Source organism: Saccoglossus kowalevskii, chromosome 3 (genome assembly GCF_978046115.1).
Source record: "Saccoglossus kowalevskii chromosome 3, keSacKowa6.1, whole genome shotgun sequence".
In the NCBI taxonomy this organism is placed as follows: domain Eukaryota; kingdom Metazoa; phylum Hemichordata; class Enteropneusta; family Harrimaniidae; genus Saccoglossus; species Saccoglossus kowalevskii.
Genome location: NC_140643.1, coordinates 40,225,335 through 40,246,286, shown reverse-complemented (window position 1 = coordinate 40,246,286; position 20,952 = coordinate 40,225,335). Strand labels below are relative to the sequence as shown.

The 20,952-nt window shown below is 35.4% G+C and overlaps 2 protein-coding genes across 4 annotated transcripts in view; one reads left to right on the top strand and one right to left on the bottom strand.

Moving 5' to 3' along the window:
• Positions 1-11,520, top strand: part of LOC102809105 (uncharacterized) — a 25,433-nt gene extending 13,913 nt beyond the window's left edge. For both annotated transcript variants that reach the window (XM_006811673.3, XM_085497201.1), the window contains exons 3-8: positions 3,485-4,564; positions 5,525-5,670; positions 8,236-8,316; positions 8,823-8,924; positions 9,198-9,334; positions 9,877-11,520. In XM_006811673.3, coding sequence (XP_006811736.2) covers positions 3,485-4,564; positions 5,525-5,670; positions 8,236-8,316; positions 8,823-8,924; positions 9,198-9,334; positions 9,877-9,964 — 1,634 coding nt within the window. In that variant the 3' untranslated portion in view covers positions 9,965-11,520. The remainder of the gene's footprint in view (positions 1-3,484; positions 4,565-5,524; positions 5,671-8,235; positions 8,317-8,822; positions 8,925-9,197; positions 9,335-9,876) is intronic.
• LOC102808156 (uncharacterized) lies at positions 10,815-20,952 on the bottom strand. Of its 2 annotated transcripts, none has more exons than XM_085497202.1 (9): positions 20,841-20,952; positions 19,562-19,665; positions 18,987-19,246; positions 16,988-17,051; positions 16,196-16,326; positions 14,721-14,839; positions 12,974-13,106; positions 12,281-12,377; positions 10,815-11,996 (listed from the first exon to the last, which is right to left on the bottom strand). In XM_085497202.1, exons 2-9 carry the CDS (start codon positions 19,650-19,652, stop codon positions 11,944-11,946), a joined length of 948 nt encoding a protein of 315 aa, XP_085353328.1. In that variant the 5' UTR covers positions 19,653-19,665; positions 20,841-20,952; the 3' UTR covers positions 10,815-11,943. The 2 variants fall into 2 exon arrangements, with proteins under 2 accessions (XP_085353328.1, XP_085353329.1); XM_085497203.1 differs by having other exon boundaries at positions 19,562-19,662.

Sequence of the window (20,952 nt, the reverse complement as noted above, 5' to 3'; positions counted from 1 at the left end):
ATTTGTGCTCTCTTGGTATAAATTAGATTAGATATTAAATAAATAAACAAACCAAGAACAAAAGAACTTTCAAAAAAATCAATGGGGAACAGCAAACAGATGGCTAGACAGATAAGTGGAACAAATAAACACAAGAACACCTACTGCTGAATTTTGTATTTGCTAATGTATTCATTTCTGACGTGTTTTTTTGTGTAAATATTATGAATAATAAAAATGAAGATAAAAAATAAAATAACACAAGCAGCCTCTCAACTAAGACATTAACAATTTATGCACATTTCAATTAGAGAATTGAAGATATCCATTTAAGGTTCATATATGTTCGATATATAAAAGCAATCAAACTTTCAACGAGATGTAAAAAATATCACTGTTTACAAAAACATGTATAGTTTCAAAGCAACCGGACATCAAAAACATAACCTTTTACTAAAAATGAGAAAAATATTCATTAGAATTTGGGAACTGAAGTTATCATCACAAAATGAACAAAGCTGAGAGAGGTCCACTATAGGTACCTATATGTATAGTTTCAAAACAAAGAAGTCAAAAATATCACTTTTTACCAAAAAATGACAAAAATATTCATCAAAATTAAAGAATTGAAGATATCACAAAATAAACTAATCTAATAGGGGTCTACTCAAGGTACATATACCCCAAGTTATCAAAGTAATTGAGAAAGTAAAAAGTTTGCGAGGACGCGAGAGACTAATATGATAAGTTCCAATCAACAGTGGAGTTAATAAATATAATTTGACATTTTTAATAAAATCTTACCTCATATTTTTGGTTTCTCTAAAAACAATTTTGGTTGTGCCTAATAGATTTGAGAATGTTTATAATCATGTTCCAAATGTGTGTAATGTGAATCTAGCAATCTAGTATGTCACCGAGAGTCATTATCCTTTGACATTAAAATTAGAATACATCAAAACCTAACTTTTTTGTAAATTTATAATATATCAGCAATTTAGTGATGTGTAAATGCTGCTCTCTCTCCATTCCATTATTTTAATCTCTAAAATTCTATAGAATTACGTAGAGTTCCGCAGAAATTCTATAGAAATTGAGTGTTACATATATTTTCAATATTTTTGTTATAAGGGTGAATTTTTATTAATTCCATGCAGTTTTTTTAGTATGTACATGTACATCATTACAGAAATATACAGGAATTATTATTTAAAGTGAATGTCACCAGTTGTATAAACTAATGAGGGAAAAAAGTGTGAAGTAGATAGTCATGTGCTTGATATGATTCTACACAATTCTATAACATTCAACATTACATATACAATTCTATAACATTGTACAGATTTTCTATGGAATTTAAATAGAATTGAAAAAAAACTATAGCATTTTATAGAAGTTTTTCGTAAAATATAAAATATCTTGCGTGTTTCTGCATAGTGTAATAAAGTATTGGATTTCTATAGAATTCAATAGAATACCATTCTAGAGAAGAATACCATTCTATAGAACTCTATTGAATTCTATAGAATAATATTCTATAGATTTCTATTGAATTCTATAGAATAATATTCTATAGAATTACATTCTATTGAATTTCTATAGAATTCTATACAGTTCTATAGAATTCTATAGAACTTTTTCGTAAGGGAAGCGTCTGCCAGAGCTGGGGGGGGCATTGTCCTTCTCGGATGATGGACCACCGTTATGGACAATCAAGTTGTGCTAAAGACACGAATCGGGTTTCTCGCCTAGAACCAAATCCCAGGACACGATCCTCACCCGATCGTCATCCCCCGGCTGTCAAATTTTGTCTGCCCGGAGGGTCAGGAGGAATTGCTTCTCTACCCGGTTCGAGCACGGAGTTGCCACCAAACCGTACTAGGATTTGGAATGGGGTGCCAGGCACACATCTTTGTGTTATGGCCCAGGCAGGCAGGATAGGCCGGCCTCCCCAACTTCCATAACCAGGTGGTTTACTGCGACTGTATTAGAGGTCTAATACTTTATATTCCTCGACACAGAGCTCGCAGAGACACCAAGTATGAGCGCATGAAGTCTGTGCGATGGCTAACTCGCTAATGCTAGCGTCAGCCCCCCCCCCCCTCGAGCACACATGGAGGGCAGGCTTCTGGAGAACGCAGAACGTCTTTATCAACTACCATCTAAGAGACACCGAATCCATTGATAAGTCTCTCTCTATGTTGGGTCCCGTTGTAGCGGGTCAGTCTTGGTTTGCTGACCCAGCCCGAACGACTGCTAGGGTCCCTGCGCATAGGCAATAAGTCAGTTTTCATCCCGGACTGGGAAAAGACTTTCATAATTTTTTCTGTTTGCTCGGAAAAACCCGCCACCTATCGGTGTCTGACTCTGCCTACAGTTCAAAATAGTCATTTTGACTGACCGGAGTCTATGGTGGGTAATTGAAGGTAGTGAATATAGGCGAGGGTTCTCCGAACCCGCCTATTCACATAGTTCATACCCACCATGGACTCCGGGTCCCCCCCAACCTCCCCACTCTTTCCGTCGCGTTGGTCTAAGTCCTCGAGGCAGAGAGAAAGGAACCAGAGTGATTGACGGCTACCTATGGCGCTGCCATGTGGCCTCGGTCACGTGGGTTCGTGAAGTAAGGGGTAAAAGAATCTTGAGGTCATGGGGATTCCCCTGACCTAGATTCTATCTCTCCGTCACCGGCAGAATTGCTGATTAATACCTACAGTTCAAAATAGTCATTTTGACTGACCGGAGTCTATGGTGGGTATGAACTATGTGAATAGGCGGGTTCGGAGAACCCTCGCCTAAAACCGGGACTTTTGGATTGACCTTTGTGTACCCGTGCGTGCCTCCGGACCTGTATCTTAGACATGCCTGGACCAATCACAATCAAACTTCACACATACATCATACATAATATTATACATATGTACATCAATTTGTTTCACGATCAGATTTAAGATGACCGAATGGTGACCATTTTTATGCTAAAAAATCATCAAAATCAAGCATTTATGGATGGATTTTGTTCAAACTTGGTACATACATTAGAGAATATCAAATTCAATATAGCTGACTGGTGGCCATTTTGTTTTAATGAATGCGCTTCTAGAGCCATATCTCTGTTATGCTTTGACTGATTTTGTTCAAATTTTATATATTCATTGTGGTATTCAAAATGGCCGACTGGTGGCCATTTTGTTTTAATTAATGCTGTTCCAGAGCAATATTTCTCAATATGGACAAGTACACGTTTGACAATCAGATACAAGATGTCAATCATTGTAATGTTAAAAAATCATCATAATTAAGCATCATTTTCTGGATCCATACTTCTGACATGTTTATGCTCCAACAATATTACTATAAACAAAACTATATATCTTAAATTTGGTAACTAACGGGGACTGTGCCATGCATGGTTTGTTTTTCTTGATTATGAATTATACAAGATGCATTAAGTCATCTATCATTGCAGTATTTTTCCTATATAAATAATTTTGTTGTGTTCCAGGAAAAGCTGAAAATAGTAGATCGTCAACACCTGGAGCAAAACATGTATGGGGTGTGATTCAAGGAACAATGACATCGTCAACACGACTTAGGCCTGGACATGGTTCACTTAGGGGAGCAAGGAGGATATCACAATCGCACAGACAAGGATTTAGTTCTAATAGAGGAACATTAACATCATCTGCACACCCCAGACATGGACAGGGTTGTATGAATGGAGCAATGCCATCTTCAGTACACAGACATGGACAAGATTCGTTTCGAGAAGGAATGACAACATCACCACCCCTAAGATGCAAACAGGGTTCAGGTAGAGGAACAATGAGATCAGCACACAGACATGGACAGGGTTGTATGAATGGAGCAATGCCATCTTCAATACACAGACATGGACAATATTCGTTTCGAGAAGGAATGACAACATCACCACCCCTAAAATGCAAACGGGGTTCGGGTAGAGGAACAATGAGATCAGCACACGGACATGGACGGGGTTGTAAGAATGGAGCAATGCCATCTTCAGTACACAGACATGGACAGGATTCATTTCGAGGAGGAATGACAACATCACCACCCCTAAGATGCAAACGGGGTTCAGGTAAAGGAGCAATGGGATCATTAGCACACAGACATGGACAGAGTGTGATTGATGAAGCAGTCATAGCTCAACCTGTAACTGAACTGTCTGAAGGTTATATTGGTGAAGCAGTGTCATTTCTCCGTGTCTACCTCATCAGAAAAAACAATCGAACACTTAATTCCCTGTTTACCCTGATCCGCCAGATTCCAGAATCAAAATGCAGACCTGAGATAAAGAACTACCTGGGTTCCAGTTTGAAAACTTTGAAGAGTTTTATCTCAGACCAGTGTGAATACTTCAGAGAACAGAACGGAGTTGTATCTTTGATGCCTTATAAGACGAAAGCTGAAATACATGATATTATTCGACATCCAAGACCTACAGGAAACATCTATCCACATCAAATAGAAGTTATTAATGATGTCAGAAGATGTGCCTGTCTCATGCATGAATTGTTATCACAGGAAGTGGTGGCAGTCGACTGTGAAGGGGAATGTCTAGGTAATGCCCAAACAAGTTTTTGACTCCTGTGGTTAATGCATCTGTCTGTGTGTGTGTGTGTTTGTTCCACTGATATCTCAAGAACCAATTTATATAAGATTTTAATGAAACTTAGTACATAGATGCTCTGGGATAATGCTCAGACCTGAATAGTTTTTGGCTGAAATCTGTGCATATTAATTTTCATATGAACTAACCAAAACATTTTCACTTGTTCCTCATGTGCGATTAAACAGATTTCAATGAAGCTTGGTACATAAATGCTTTGGGATAATGTGAAATCTGATTAGTTTTTTGGCTGAAATTTATGCATATTAATTAGCCAATATTTAACTTTTCCTTCAATATCTCAACCACTCATTAGATTCAGTGAAACTTGGTACATACATGTAAATGCTCAGAGATAATCCATATACATGTTTAGTTCAGGGTTAAATGTTGTGCTTACTAGTTACCTAATTTGCATAAATTTAACCAATTTATATGTGCTCCACAGATATCTTGAGTATCAATGATCAAATTTTAATGAAACTAGGTACATAAGTGCTTTTAGATTGCTTCAGGACTGCAATCCATGTATATTAGTTTCCTACATTGTAAAAGTGAGCAGAACAAATTACCTAAAAGCGGAAGCAAGCCTGCGGTTACATGGATTGAGTACCGTACTGTAGATTGTAATTGAGTTCTACAAATTGTTGAATCAAATGTGTCAATCATAAAGTGTTGAAATCAAGTCAATATATTGTCACAAACCAAAGATTAATTTGCATAGTTTCTAATATTAATTTGTTATATTGTTCGCAGCATTGTATTTGGCATGTCATGTGTGTAATACAGTAATTCAGTAAATGCATCCAAAGTCTCTTTCCAATTGTCAAAAAATACACTAATGTATATACATGGTATCCTAGCAACAAGGTTACCCAAAACATTTTGATTTACTGTATTTTTACCTGCCAGGTGTGAATGGTAAGTTGACTTTAGTACAGTTGTCTACAGTCAGAGGCCAAGTGTATTTGGTTGATATCTTGTCTGGTAGTAACAAGGATCAACTATTTCATGCAGGAAGATTGAAGGAATTGCTGGAAGATGTACATGTAGTTAAGGTAAAAAATGACTTATTGTTTTTATGTGCCAAAAAAAAATGGTGGTACATATAGTACATTTTGCCACAGAAACCGTATTTCATGTTTAGGACTATGCTGATGGTGGTACATATAGTACATTTTGCCACAGAAACCATATTTCATGTTTAGGACTATGCTGATGGTGGTACATATAGTACATTTTGCCACAGAAACCGTATTTCATGTTTAGGACTATGCTGATGGTGGTACATATAGTACATTTTGCCACAGAAACTGTATTTCATGTTTAGGACTATGCTGATGGTGGTACATATAGTACATTTTGCCACAGAAACCGCATTTCATGTTTAGGACTATGCTGATGGTGGTACATATAGTACATTTTGCCACAGAAACCGTATTTCATGTTTAGGACTATGCTGACGGTGGTACATATAGTACCTTTTGCACAGAAACCGTATTTCATGTTTAGGACTATGCTGACGGTGGTACATGTAGTACATTTTGCCACAGAAACCGTATTTCATGTTTAGGACTATGCTGACGGTGGTACATATAGTACATTTTGCCACAGAAACCGTATTTCATGTTTAGGACTTTGCTGACAGTGGTACATATAATACATTTTTCCACAGAAACCATATTTCATGTTTAGGACTATGCTGACGGTGGTACATATAATACATTTTTCCACAGAAACCATATTCCATGTTTAGGACTATGCTGACGGTGGTACATATAGTACATTTTGCCACAGAAACCGTATTTCATGTTTAGGACTATGCTGGCAGTGGTACATATAGTACATTTTTCCACAGAAACCATATTCCATGTTAGGACTATGCTGACGGTGGTACATATAGTACATTTTGCTACAAAAACCATATTCCATGTTTGGGACCAAGTATTGATGGTGGTACATATAGTACATTTTGCCACAGAAACCATATTCCATGTTTAGGACTATGCTGATGGTGGTACATATAGTACATTTTGCCACAGAAACCATATTCCATGTTTAAGACTATGCTGACGGTGGTACATATAGTACATTTTGCTACAAAAACCATATTCCATGTTTGGGACCAAGTATTGATGGTGGTACATATAGTACATTTTGCCACAGAAACCGTATTTCATGTTTAGGACTATGCTGGCAGTGGTACATATAGTGCATTTTGCCACAGAAACCATATTTCATGTTTAGGACTATGCTGACGGTGGTACATATAGTACATTTTGCTACAAAAACCATATTCCATGTTTGGGACCAAGTATTGATGGTGGTACATATAGTACATTTTGCCACAGAAACCGTATTTCATGTTTAGGACTATGCTGGCAGTGGTACATATAGTGCATTTTGCCACAGAAACCATATTTCATGTTTAGGACTATGCTGACGGTGGTACATATAGTACATTTTGCTACAAAAACCATATTCCATGTTTGGGACCAAGTATTGATGGTGGTACATATAGTACATTTTGCCACAGAAACCGTATTTCATGTTTAGGACTATGCTGGCAGTGGTACATATAGTGCATTTTGCCACAGAAACCATATTTCATGTTTAGGACTATGCTGACGGTGGTACATATAGTACATTTTGCTACAAAAACCATATTCCATGTTTGGGACCAAGTATTGATGGTGGTACATATAGTGCATTTTGCCACAGAAACCATATTTCATGTTTAGGACTATGCTGATGGTGGTACATATAGTACATTTTGCCACAGAAACCGCATTTCATGTTTAGGACTATGCTGATGGTGGTACATATAGTACATTTTGCCACAGAAACCGTATTTCATGTTTAGGACTATGCTGACGGTGGTACATATAGTACATTTTGCTACAAAAACCATATTCCATGTTTGGGACCAAGTATTGATGGTGGTACATATAGTACATTTTGCCACAGAAACCATATTTCATGTTTAGGACTATGCTGACGGTGGTACATATAGTACATTTTGCTACAAAAACCATATTCCATGTTTGTGACCAAGTATTGATGGTGGTACATATAGTGCATTTTGCTACAAAAACCATATTCCATGTTTAGGACTACATAACTCTTATTATTATGACATCATAACAATTTAATTCACTATCAAGGCAACCAAGCTCAGTCAAATACAAATCACCTGAACAGTCTGGATTGATGAATGTGAAACCCGCAAATCACCTGAACAGTGTGGATTGATGAATGTGAAACCCGTCAATACAAATCACCTGAACAGTCTGGATTGATGAATGTGAAACCCGCAAATCACCTGAACAGTCTGGATTTATGAATGTGAAACCCGTCAATACAAATCACCTGAACAGTCTGGATTGATGAATGTGAAACCCGCCAATATAACACCAACTAAAAAATACAGTGATCTGCATAATGCATATGTACATTTTGTTTAACCCTTTTCTGCTCAAGTCAATGTAAAAGTACATGGAGCTGGCAGGATATAGGTTAAAAATGTGTGCTAGGCTAGAATGGTGTGATGCTTTGATAAATCATAAACTGTAAGACTATTTCTCTGAAAACTGATTGTGTACCATATTTGTTCTTATTTGCAGGTTATGCACAACTGCAGATCAGACAGTGCAGCACTCTATTGCCAATTTGGTGTCACTCTACGTAATGTTTTCGACACCGAGGTATGAAATATAATATTGAGTTATTTTGTTTTTACCTTTTAAATGTGGTGTTGACATGTTCTTTTTATTGGTTTCTGTGGTAAAAGTATTTTTTTTATATCTCAAAATTTTGCTCTGTGTATATTGATATGGATCCTAATGTTGTTAAAGATTTAGTCATTTTTCAGTGTGAATATATTTACAGTACATTACTCTCCCACAATGTATTGCACATATACTGAGTAGATACAAAATATGGATTGGGTCAAAATCCTTTAACATTTATAGAGTAGTGTATCCTACATTGTTTTCCATAATCATTGAAGCATTGAAATAATAATTTCTTCAGTTCAGGCAGTAAATGTCATTAATATTCACAACAAATCACTCATAATTGTTATCTGCACATTTTAAATGTCCTTACTTAATCTGTTTTATGCACTAATGAAATATTTTATGGTTACACCAGTTCATACCTTGTAATCGTGATTAATGCTAAGTTATTCAATATATCTAATAAATTACAGTGTGCATATACTGTTATATTGGAACAGCATAACATCAATAAGAGACAAAACAATCCTGGTATCAATCTTATATGCGAGCTGTTTGGAGGACACTTCAATCAGGTAAATAGACACGTGTTTCTACTCATCAGTTCATTTTCCTCCCTAAATCAATTTTCTCTATTATACTTAATACGTAAATGCCATGCGGAAATATCAGAATTTTTTTTTCTAACTTTTTTGTGGCAGTTTTATGTTGTCTCTAGCAACTTGTTTTTTTATGTACAATTTTCGAGGGCTGACATAAAGTCACTGTGCAAGACTCGACCACACTGTATTTAGAGAAACCTGGGAGCAGAGCAAACAATAAAACAATTGTTATTATTTTGATGAAAGGTAAATGAAGACATTAAGTGGAAGATGGTGCATGATAACTATTATTGGAGTTATCGACCAATGAGCAAACAAATGATTGAGTATGCCGCTGCTGATGTCTTTGCTTTACTTCCTCAAGTGTACCACAACATGAGACGGTAAGTATCATCCTCAATCGGTTATGAAAACATTGAAGTGCATTACAGGAAGTGTCATCCCCAATTGGTTACAAAAACACTAAATATTGGAGTGTGGTTGGTATGGAAACTGTGCATGACTGGAAAAGTTTACATATTGATAAAAAGCCCTGACTGAAAAGCTGAACCAACCATAATGGTTAAGCCAAGAATTACATATAGCTTAACTCATTGCACACCTAGAGTTTTGTCTCTTGCCACAGAATTACATATAGCTTAACTCATTGCACACCTAGAGTTTTGTCTCTTGCCACAGAATTACATATAGCTTAACTCATTGAACACCTAGAGTTTTGTCTCTTGCCACAGAATTACATATAGCTTAACTCATTGCACACCTAGAGTTTTGTCTCTTGCCACAGATTCTCTCATTCGTATCGTATATCATATCATCTGGAGTTTTATAACCATGGTTTATTGCAGTCATTACATTATTATTAAAAAGATTTATTTATTTATTTTTCCATAATTTCATTTATAAGTATGTTTTTTTCTGTCTACAGAGAATTGGACCCACGCTGGGAATCTATGTTTATGCATCTCTGTCAAGAAAATATAGACTGTCATCTCAAGAAAGAAGGACTTGTGTAATGTTTTGCACTAAATCTAGCGTGTACTAAGACATTGTATACACATATGTAATAGAAAAAATCACTTACTTATAAGATACATGTATGCAACTATGATATCCATGTTTGAATTCCATACATGTATCAAACCTTTTTGTTAGCATTACATAAAACAAGGGACATTTTTATTGTGAAAAAAAAGTTCTCAGTAATACACTATGAACATTTTTTTATGTATCACATCAGTTGCATAGCTTATATTATAAATCTTTGATAGATCAAAGTGTGTGAAAAATAAAATAACCGAGCACAGCTTACTTATTATCTGCCATCACTAACTTTTCAATTTCTTTGACCTCTTCAAAACCAGACATGGTGGTTGTCTGTGTTACATTGCATGAGAATATCTGTTAGCAAGATCTTTTGCTCAAAAAAGATGTATTTTTCATCTTCCGAAAATTTCAAGTCTGATTTTTGTCATTACATTTGTACAGTGCTACATTTTTAGTCCCCTTTTCAGGCTGCGTTTCTTTATTTCTGGTTTCCGTCTGTGACGTTTCCTTTACATCTCTAACATTTTCTCTAACAAATTCTGCAGCAGATATCGATGAAACTTGGCAGGTTGATGAACAAGTCTCTGTTGAATATGCATAATATCCTAAGTGGGTATTTTTCATGATTTTCATCCAAAATTACTATTCCCAACAACACTGAGAGAACAACTGAGCATGCTCAGAATAAATAATTAGCTTAGATTGTAATTCTACGGTTTTCAGTGACGTCATGACCTTGATCTGAATCAGTTACAGAAATGAACCACAGTCTGGTTTTTGTTTTTTTATGAAATATTAACACTGAAATCTTGAAAAAAGTGGTCAGAAATGTTGTTGTATATTATATCTTTAAACTGTAAAAATTGCATTCCATTATAAAGAGCCATCACTGAAATACCGGGTCACAAAGTTGAAGATCAGTGAAAACACAGGCAGTTGTCAGGGCTAGTGGATAAATGGGCCGTACCATTACAAATCTCAGTGGAAACTGTAGTGGGGTGTCAGGGCTACATTTTGATGGGAATTATAGTGGTAATACTGAAACAAACCCAGGTCCTGGTAATATACATGTACAAAGACCAGAATTAACAAAGAAGTCAAGTTGTTATTAAAGGTACATCAAGGTTTACTCAGATTTATGAATGCAGTTTCTTGAGCATGTATGAGACATAGTTTGGTTGAACTTGTGTACTCTAAGATTTTGGACCTGGGTCAATGAAAGTTTTCAGTTATCAGATTAAGGGAAATCACTTTATGACGAGTACATAAAGTACAACTGTTTGCAGATGTTCCATGTATTATTTTAACAAGAGTATTTTATAATTAAATTACTGGGACTGTGACATTCATTATTTTTCCAATCAGAAAACTATTTGTAATTTTAGTTTTCAATGTGTAGGCTTATAACATTATATTGTTTTTTATATACCCAACGAAGTTGACTGTGAGTCAACATATTAGAACTGAGAATTTATTATCAATAAATTGTGGTTACTATTTACTAGTAATGTGCTCTTCCATTGGATGCCCTGTTGTCTTTTCACTATGCTTTACTCACTAACATTCTCTTTCGACTTTACTTGCTTATTCAAGATTGAATCCCTACTTGCTCTGTATGCTGGATAAAATTGATTCATAAATTCTCAAGCTTCTGCTGACAAATATGTGATGCAAAGTTAAACAACTACCTTTCTGAGCCCTGAGAAGTCAACTGAGGTAGACGTATGGAAACATATACATGCGAGAAGAATAGTCCAATATAACACTGGGCAAGTCTATCTTGTGTGTGTAAAATGTTATGGATGTTTTGTCAAATTAATTACCACTGTAGTCACATTCTCAGAATATTAATAATATCTTTTGCCTCATTGTATGATTTTTTTAGTTTTCTTTTTCATCGCTGGTACATGACTCGTTCAATTTGTTGGTAAAGATGCATATCTTTATATCAGAACTTCATTATCCTATGCATTCCTTCCATAAATGACTGGTAGTATGGTTCTGTGGGAGAAATAAAACATGCAAATATACTTGTAAATAAATGACAGAGGTGTCTATTTTCAAATTAATTAATATTTTAATGATCTTGAAAACAATAAATGAAGTTCATCTGCTTCTAATAAAGCTGTTATTTGTTATCCAGTCCAGAAAATAACTTGTGATTCAAATTTAGTTTGTGAAGGAAAACAAGCTGGTCTTCAGATTTGTGTGTAAAAGGGAAGACTCAATTTGTGACTATTATATATGACATGTTGAATTCTTTTGATCAAGTACAGACGTTCTACCTGAGTCTGGATGTATTAGTCCTTTTCTTATTATAAAGTTCAAAGTCACTAAAGCAGAGTTAGGCTTGAAATCACCACTTACCAACTTCTCTTTAACCTAAAAAGAGACCATTTTCTTGTTATATAATTGTTTATAATCACTGGAGGCAGTACGTACATTGTAGCATAAAAGGAGGATTTCTGCTAAAGTGACGAGATGCCTTTGCTGAGGTCATGAGTTTTAATCATGTGTGTTCATACGTTTGTAATGTGTCGGTAATTTATTTTATTTTTTCAAATACCCCAGTAATATGAAATAGTTCTGTCAAGTACATAAATTAGCACAGCTTTACTGTATTGGTAGTATATTCAAATATTCCTTAAACTCCCCAGGATTGCGCATCAATGTAGATCTATCAATCTATTAAAGGTTCATGTTCCAATGGTTTTAATTTGTATGTGTTATTTCAAACAAAATGACTGACACTAACAAGCAGAAATAGCTGAAAATATTATCCATTACCCATATTAGATGATGAGTTGTCATGGTTACTTCAGTTAAATGGCCATCAATACCTCTGATTCAACATATCACTCTAGCTTGATCTAAAATCAATTTTTATGAGTTTTGTGAATGTGTATAGCGTTGATGTCATTTGACAAGATGTATTTCCTGTGAAATCTTTTTAACGTTTTGTTTTATTGAATACTCACTTCTTGTATGGTGTAAAAATAGAAATTACTGACTTCTCCATCACCAACTTGGGGTTGAAATTCCAACGGCAATTGTAAATCATAAACAAATTCAACTTCAGGACTGATACCTCTTTCATTTACAAAACAATAACTGAGGGACAATGAAATTGATATTATTAATCAAAAAGTAGTGAATGAAACCCCAGAGCTAGACTTATGCAGAGTACTTCATCACACGTCTGGTATAGAGACTACAGAGCCAGTTGCATGTAGGAAACCACATCACCAGTCTGGTACAGAAACCACAGAGCCAGTTTAATACATTTAAGGTAGAGATGCAGATTCGTGGGCACTTGGGAGTGAATTTCTTTTTTTTTGCTTTTCATTATTCAAACAGTCTTGGCTATAGACTGTTAAAATTTTGTAGAATTGTGAATAGTGGAACATTCTCAAAAAAACATTTTAAAATATAGATGACAGGTGCAAACATTCTCTTTTTTGAATGCTTAGCAAGATTTAGCAAGGCTGTAGAAAGAAAACATGAAACATGAAGAAAAAAAGAAATGACGGGATCTCCATATTACCGGTATGCACTATATTAACTTTTAACAAAATAATAATACATAATAATAATAATACATTTAAATTTGGAACTGTAACAGCCATTTTAATTATGAGCATTAGCAAACTTCTTACTGAGTGAATTGTTATGCAAATTAGCAATGATCTCAGTTTCTTTTCGTGCACATCCCAGAACTTTAAAATAAATAGCTCCTAGTCGCTTTGACCTTTCGTTTTGAAATTTTCACAAATGATTGACAATGTATTTATCTTCAAAACGCCGTCGGGGCATTGTTTTTGGTTGAGCAGTGTTACAACAATCGTACAGACAACTAGCCTGGATGTTAATATATGCATAAACTTGATGTAGTGAAATTTGGGCTGCTGCCCTGCAAAATTGACAACTGGTAGACAGTTTTCAAGACGGCACTTTCTTCATAGTAAACAGATGTACCCATAAACCAATTTTGACAGGAAACTGAAGCATGGTTTAGGAGCTAATTTTTTTTAAATCACTTTTGACCAAAAAAGCACATTTTTTTGCATATTTCAAACTACAATGACCAAAAAAAAAAAAAAAAAAACTAACAAAATTTTAAAATTCATACAATAAGCTTTCCGAAAATGTAGTTTTGTGGACAAGGGAGGTCATCTTGGTTTCCTAATTAACTAATTAAAATATCTGTCAGGTAAACTGCATCTCTACCTTAAGGAGCCCCAACGTAGTCTGGTACAGAAGACCATAAAATCAGTTGAAACCACAGTTAGTCCCATTCAGGATAGCACAAAGGCTGTCAGCAGTGAGAAACCACAGAATTAATCCCAAGTAAGGTATCACAGAGCTAGTCCTATACAAGATGCTATATAGTATGGTACAGAGAACCACAAAGCCAGTCACCTGTGAGAAACCACAGAGCCAGTCATCGGTGAATAAACAGAGCCAGTCTTGTACAGACTCATTCACCACTGGAAAACCACAGAGCCAGCTGGTACAAAGAACCACAGATCGTGTATGGTACAGACTCATTCAGCACTGAAAAACCACAGTGCCAGTCTGGTACCGAGGTCCACAGAACCAGTCATCAATGAGACCCCACCAGTTCAGTCCAGCACAGAGGACCACAGAGCTATTTCATTCAAAATATACTCCCATTCATACATTTAATTCATCGCAATAACAATCTTGATCAGTGGTGTGTATTACCTGATAGTGCCTGCTGGAATAGCTTTCTTTGCAATACTCTCTGGTATACATGCCTCTTCCAAGCATTCATTCAACATACAATCTTTTATTTTAACACCAGCTGGGAGACCCCCTGCAGCCTGAAAAAAAAATTGACAGCACTGATACACCTTTCATGACAGTAATTGGGAAATGTTTTCATATTTTGTGTGTCATTATACACTGAAGTCAACAAAGCCATGAATATTTATATAGCCAAACATGCCTAAACTCATATAAGGTTGTACATTGATATCTGGCAAATACAGCAGATTATGGATGAGTAGAAACTCAATTAATTACAAATTACTGCGGTTGCATATCAGTTGTACATTTCTTTTGAAACGACTGAATGCATTTTAATTTTGCCATATGAATGAAATACACAACGTCGTATTTACATAAGCATGGTACTTCTTAACCGTTAAACTAGAAGCAGATGCTAGTTGTCACTGACGTCGGAATTACTGGATCGAGATCTGAATCAACTCAGTTTGAACCGTATGGATGTGTGAACAGTAAAAAAAGCACTGCAAATGATTTTGAGAACAATGCAACATTATGCCTTTGTATTTTAGAATTAACTATTAAGTTAGGATTATTCAGCCATAATTTAAACATACTAGTATAACCATAGGATGTTTGTCCGTTATTGTTATATAGTAGAGTCTACTTTAGTGTGTAAATTGGCTACTCTAATTTATACAAGGAACAAAGGAATGAAGGCCAATCAAATTGTCTTATTTGGATTTGAATAAGACTGATTTGAAATGAAATTTGTTGACTTCAAATAATGTACATACAACACATTATGATCAGATTTACACATCAACATAGAGCATCAAATCCAAGATTCTTGTCTCGCCTTTTTAAAGTCACACAGTATGTCACTACCGGCAGTTGTGTATATGCCTCAAATGTTAAAACAAAACAGTTATAACTGTGTTGTATTTGATATGGTCTTATGTGACACATGCATGTTAGCCTGGGTACCAACTGCCATTACACTGGTCACACACTTACTACTAAGATTTCACCTCCTGATCAGTTGATTGGCTGACAGCATGTTGTGTAATCTGTATATGCTAATTTGCAATTAATGAGTTACTATAAAAAACAATTATATTTTCACTAGTTCAATATTTTGAGCACAATTGTCAGGTTTTGATTAAGATCATGTTTTTGCCAGTAAAACAATGAGTTCTATCGTTATTTCACACGTTTTAATTTGAATAATTAATGCATTTACAAAGTTTTCCAAAACTGCAATAGCAATGAAAGTGTGATCACTCCACTCTTCATGGCATTGCAAATAAATTGACATGATTAATGCACAAAGTCTTAGTAGCAAGTCTATAATAAAAAGTGGGTAATCAGTAAACCAGTAGTCAGTATACTGGATAAAATGAGTTAAAAATACAGTGTTTGTCTACGCAAGCTATTCATGGTTACCTTACCACATTATCCAGCATTCCTGGATAGGTTTGTTTAGTTTGAGATCTTCTTGCCAACCACATACACATGCCTTTATCAGGATCAACGCAGTATCCATTGATGTGAACACCATACTGGATGGTACCAAAAAGTGCTATAGGATATATGTAGTATATTGATGATTCATTATTTATGGTCGTACATAGGTATTAGAACAGATATTCAGATTTCTATGATTTTTACACTATGGTTTGATTTTATGTTGTTGCTCATAAAACCCACTTAAAAAGATATGGTCATGGAAATACTTTTCATGTGAAAAAAGTGACTTAAAATTTATGAAAACACTGATGTTTCAGTCATTTAACATTGGTTGCTATTTTGAAAAATCTTTTAGTCAAATATAATGAAAAAATAGTATGTTGTTATGAGTAATTCTGATTCAGGGGTTATTCCGAAGAATGCTGTTATTTTCTTTACTCCACGTTAGGAAATAGTTCCAAAAATGACAATTTGTTTGCACTTTGCCACCTGATTTCCTCTAAACTGTGTAAGAACACTCAAAAAGCTATGGCATATATCTAAATCTATAATTAAATTACTGTAGCACTTTTGAAACAAAAAATTGTGATAAAATTTTCACCCTATTGTACATCAGGCTCACATAATCATGTACATATCGGCTCAAGGTTATAAGAATGTGAAGATGATATCCTAAAATATTAACTACTGATTCAATCATTTAATTCTCAAGTTGCTCCCATCAATTGCTGTGAATGGAATATATGGTATTTATAAAAAATACATGTACCTACACGTTGCAGCTCGTTCCATTTCCATCAAAGGTTGTTCTTGAAAGGATGTACGAACAAAATAATTCTAATAGAATAATAACATACAATATTGCTATAAATGAACAGCACGTATAATGAACAATGCAAACATGCTTGACATGCATTTAGTCTAACTATCACTGCATCAGTATTTCATACAAGTCCAGTCTATTTATATTTATATTCAGATTCGATCTGAATATACTAATAATCTGGTGTAGGAAGCAACTCCACACATTGACTGCATGCAGTTCTGGTCACTTTTGTTTGCCGATGGTGTACACTGCCTTCAACGACATCTGACTATTAAAATAAAGATGCAAATTGTGTTGTAGTGGAAATAGCAATCAATCATGTTACATGACAATTAATAATACTGTATTTGCTCTAAAGCACATCTCCAATAAACGATTATTTAAACCAAAATTTGCATTAGTTCATTTATTTATTTAATCACTTAACATTCATTGGAATGAATGATAATGAATACAATTCACACAAAAAACACAAAAAGTGACATGCAAATACACATACACAGAAAAAACAATTAAAAATGAAAATAGCAGAAAATCAAAGAATTTTGAAGGTCATTAGTTGTATACTGAATCATTCATTAAACTATTACTTATTTTGTCAACAAAAAATTGAGGTTGATAAATTCTATACAAGGAAAAGCTGCCTGACTGAGATTTGCCATTTGGTCAGAAAATGAATGATCATAGCTCCTACATGTACATCTGATTTTAGTCATTGATTCTTGCTCAACCGTCTAATAGCCACTGTGGCAAGTGATTGGATGTGACCAGAAAGCAGGAATCTTATAAGGAAGTGTGGGGGTTTGAATCCTACAATCTGCAGTAGTTTTTCATCATGCAGGAAAATTAAACCGTTTTCTTCTCACAGCAGTTAATTTGCCCAGGAGAAAGTTTCATATGCTCCACTGAGTTCTTATCATTGTCAAATAAATTAATATTATTTTTTTAATCATATGCATACAGTGTGTGTATTATCCTTTAATACAGAACCCATAAATAATGCAGATCACATACTGTCGAACAACATAATGTTTTCATTGTACATGTTAACAGGAGGTTCTTGGAGCTTCAGGGTTTATATATGAACCAATAACTAATGAATTGTTTGTTTTATTATATGTAAATACATAGTGAATATAAGTAAAATGTACTGTGTTGGAGATAAAAATTCAATGAGGCCATTGTTCAGAACAAGTTACAGCAAGTCTCAGAAGTATTGGGGCAGCCAATTTGCAAACTCGCTAGCGAATTGGCTAACTACTTGGGTTTTGACTAAACGGTTGGTTTTCGAATATTAAATTAAATCTTCATCACCAGGTGCATTTATTTAATTTAGTTTAATTTAATTTAATTTAATTGCGTAACCACAGGGAGTCCAGGAACGATAATCAACTGTAGTATGGAGTCTCTATGAGGGGGGGGGGGCAATCGGCTGGTATCTAGTGTAAGAAATAGACAAGAGATGAAGGCTCCAGCCAGCTCACATTTTTTACGAACCAGTTGAGCAAGGCTAACCGAGTCGTGACCTCGATGTGGTTTTTAACCAGTCTTGTGATTGGTTGTTGACAAAATGCTGAACAGGCCATGCCTCCAACTGTGCCATGCGTTCGAGCAAACCGTTAGGAATTCCTAAATGGAGTCAATTTGTGTAATTTTCTTGATTTATTCTGCGTAAAATGTAGGTAAAGCTTTGGCGAAATTTGAAGGAGCAACTAATATTCTTCAACCTGGTATTTTTTTTAGATTTTATATTTCATTCTTTTCTTCTGTTTTTTTTGAGTTTAAAAAATGTGAGCTGGCTGGAGCCTTCATCTCTTGTCTATTTCTTGCACTAGATACCAGCCGATACCCCCCCCCCCACCCCCGCTCATAGAGACTGCGTAGTACAGTTGATTATAGTTCCTGGGCTCCCTGTGGTGTAACCGTGCAATGCTATAAAGACCTACTTCATGACGCCAACCTTTGAGTGCTACAGGAAACAAATTCTGATCTCGAAATTCTTCAAGTACTTTGTTCACTTTTTCAGTTCGTTCTTCATAAGTTTTAAGTTGTGATGCAAGACAGATTTTCTCTACTTGATTGTTGCTATTGGTTACCATATGAAAAACATCAGGATATTTTTTCAATTGTTCTATGACATCAGGTAGCAAAATTCCCACTTGCTTTCCATCTATCACAAATGCTTTACAGACTGCTTTTGGTGACCCTGAGCAGAAAACGAAAATCCTGTGTGAATGAAACGATAATCTGTATAGCAGATTTGTAATTGAAGGATGTCTGTTTTATAGTTACTGATGATGTTTACAGAGAAACTCCCAGATCATTTTAAAAAAGAAAAGGCCAGAAGCAACCCCTTATATCTTGAACTCATGATAATAACAAATATTAGTTGTCTGTATCAACTTTTCAACTTGATTCCATGTAAAATTTAAAAAAATACAATAATTATAACAATTTATAGACCGCCAAGAGCACAAGAGAACAAATTCATTATTGCAAGAATCCCTCTACTTTATCTTACCTGGCAAATCGTATGAATTACACCATTGTACAACTTTTAACATCCGTTCAGACCAAGAATCCGATGAAATATTTTTATTCTCTGACTCCATTCTTTTTAGTCTGCTACGAAAAAGAAATACTTCCGGGTTATGTCTTTACTATGGCCTCATGGTGGTGCTGCCATCTAGCTGAGAATGTCACTCCTGGCCACAGTCACTTGGGGGCTGAAAATCAATAAATACTAATTTTCAAAAAAAATGATCCGCTATACGTATATAAATAAACAAGTTGTGAAACACGGCACCTAGTAAATCGACACCCTGTCGGTTTCAAATGTCGATTTCTTACCTTAAAATGCGAAACAAAAATTTTAGGGGGGGGTCAGGTGTTACGTTAATAACCATTGTTCATAATCGCTAACTTGGTTTTATTCAAAACTGCACAAATCCCGCGTTTTCTGATGATATCCGACGATTTCATGAACGAAAATGGCCAGCAGCCAGAATCAAGGGGGATTCGCACAGAGTTCTGGGTAAATGAAGGAAATACTCGCTGTTACGGCACGCCTGATTGGCTGAAAATGAGTATGCGCACTTGATTTAACCAGATCTCTGTGCGAATCCCCCTTGATTCTGGCTGCTGGCCATTTTCGATCATGAAATTGTCGGATATCACCAGAAAACGCGCGATTTGTGCAGTTTTGAATAAAACCTAGTTAGCGATTATGAACAATGGTTATTAACATAACACCTGACCCCCTCTGCACTTTTTGTTTCGCATTTTAAGGTAAGAAATCAACATTTGAAACCGACAGGGTGTCGATTTACTAGGTGCCATGTTTCACAACTTGTTTATTTATATACGTATAGCGGATGATTTTTTTTTTGAAAATTAGTATTTATTGATTTTCAGCCCCCAAGTGACTGTGCTCCTGGCCCACAACACTGTCACTTGAGAACACACAAGAAATACAAGTTGTGAGTATAGACTGTGGCGGTGAACCAGTCAGGCAATCAGAAAAGCAAATTATGCGATGCTTTATGCACTCCGGAAGAGGTCAGAGAGGTGTAACTGTTTCATTGGGATTTCATGGTCTCTCTATTAGGGCTCATACCACTAATTGAATTTCCATAGACGACAATGTTAACATATGACGAGATTGCTATATGAAAATGACGAAGAAAGTTGAAAATATGGCTCAAAAATGGGAAATCAACATGCCAGTAATCAACCATATGAAAAAAACTAACATGTTGGCCAGCTCAAACTCTTGCAAATCTCAGGTAAACAAGACACACCTACTGTATTTGGATTGCACCAAGAGAAATCACTGGAAAAACACCAAGATTAGAACATCCATTAACACACAGAATAAACCCACAGGTACACAGCCGCTAAGTAGTAAACAAA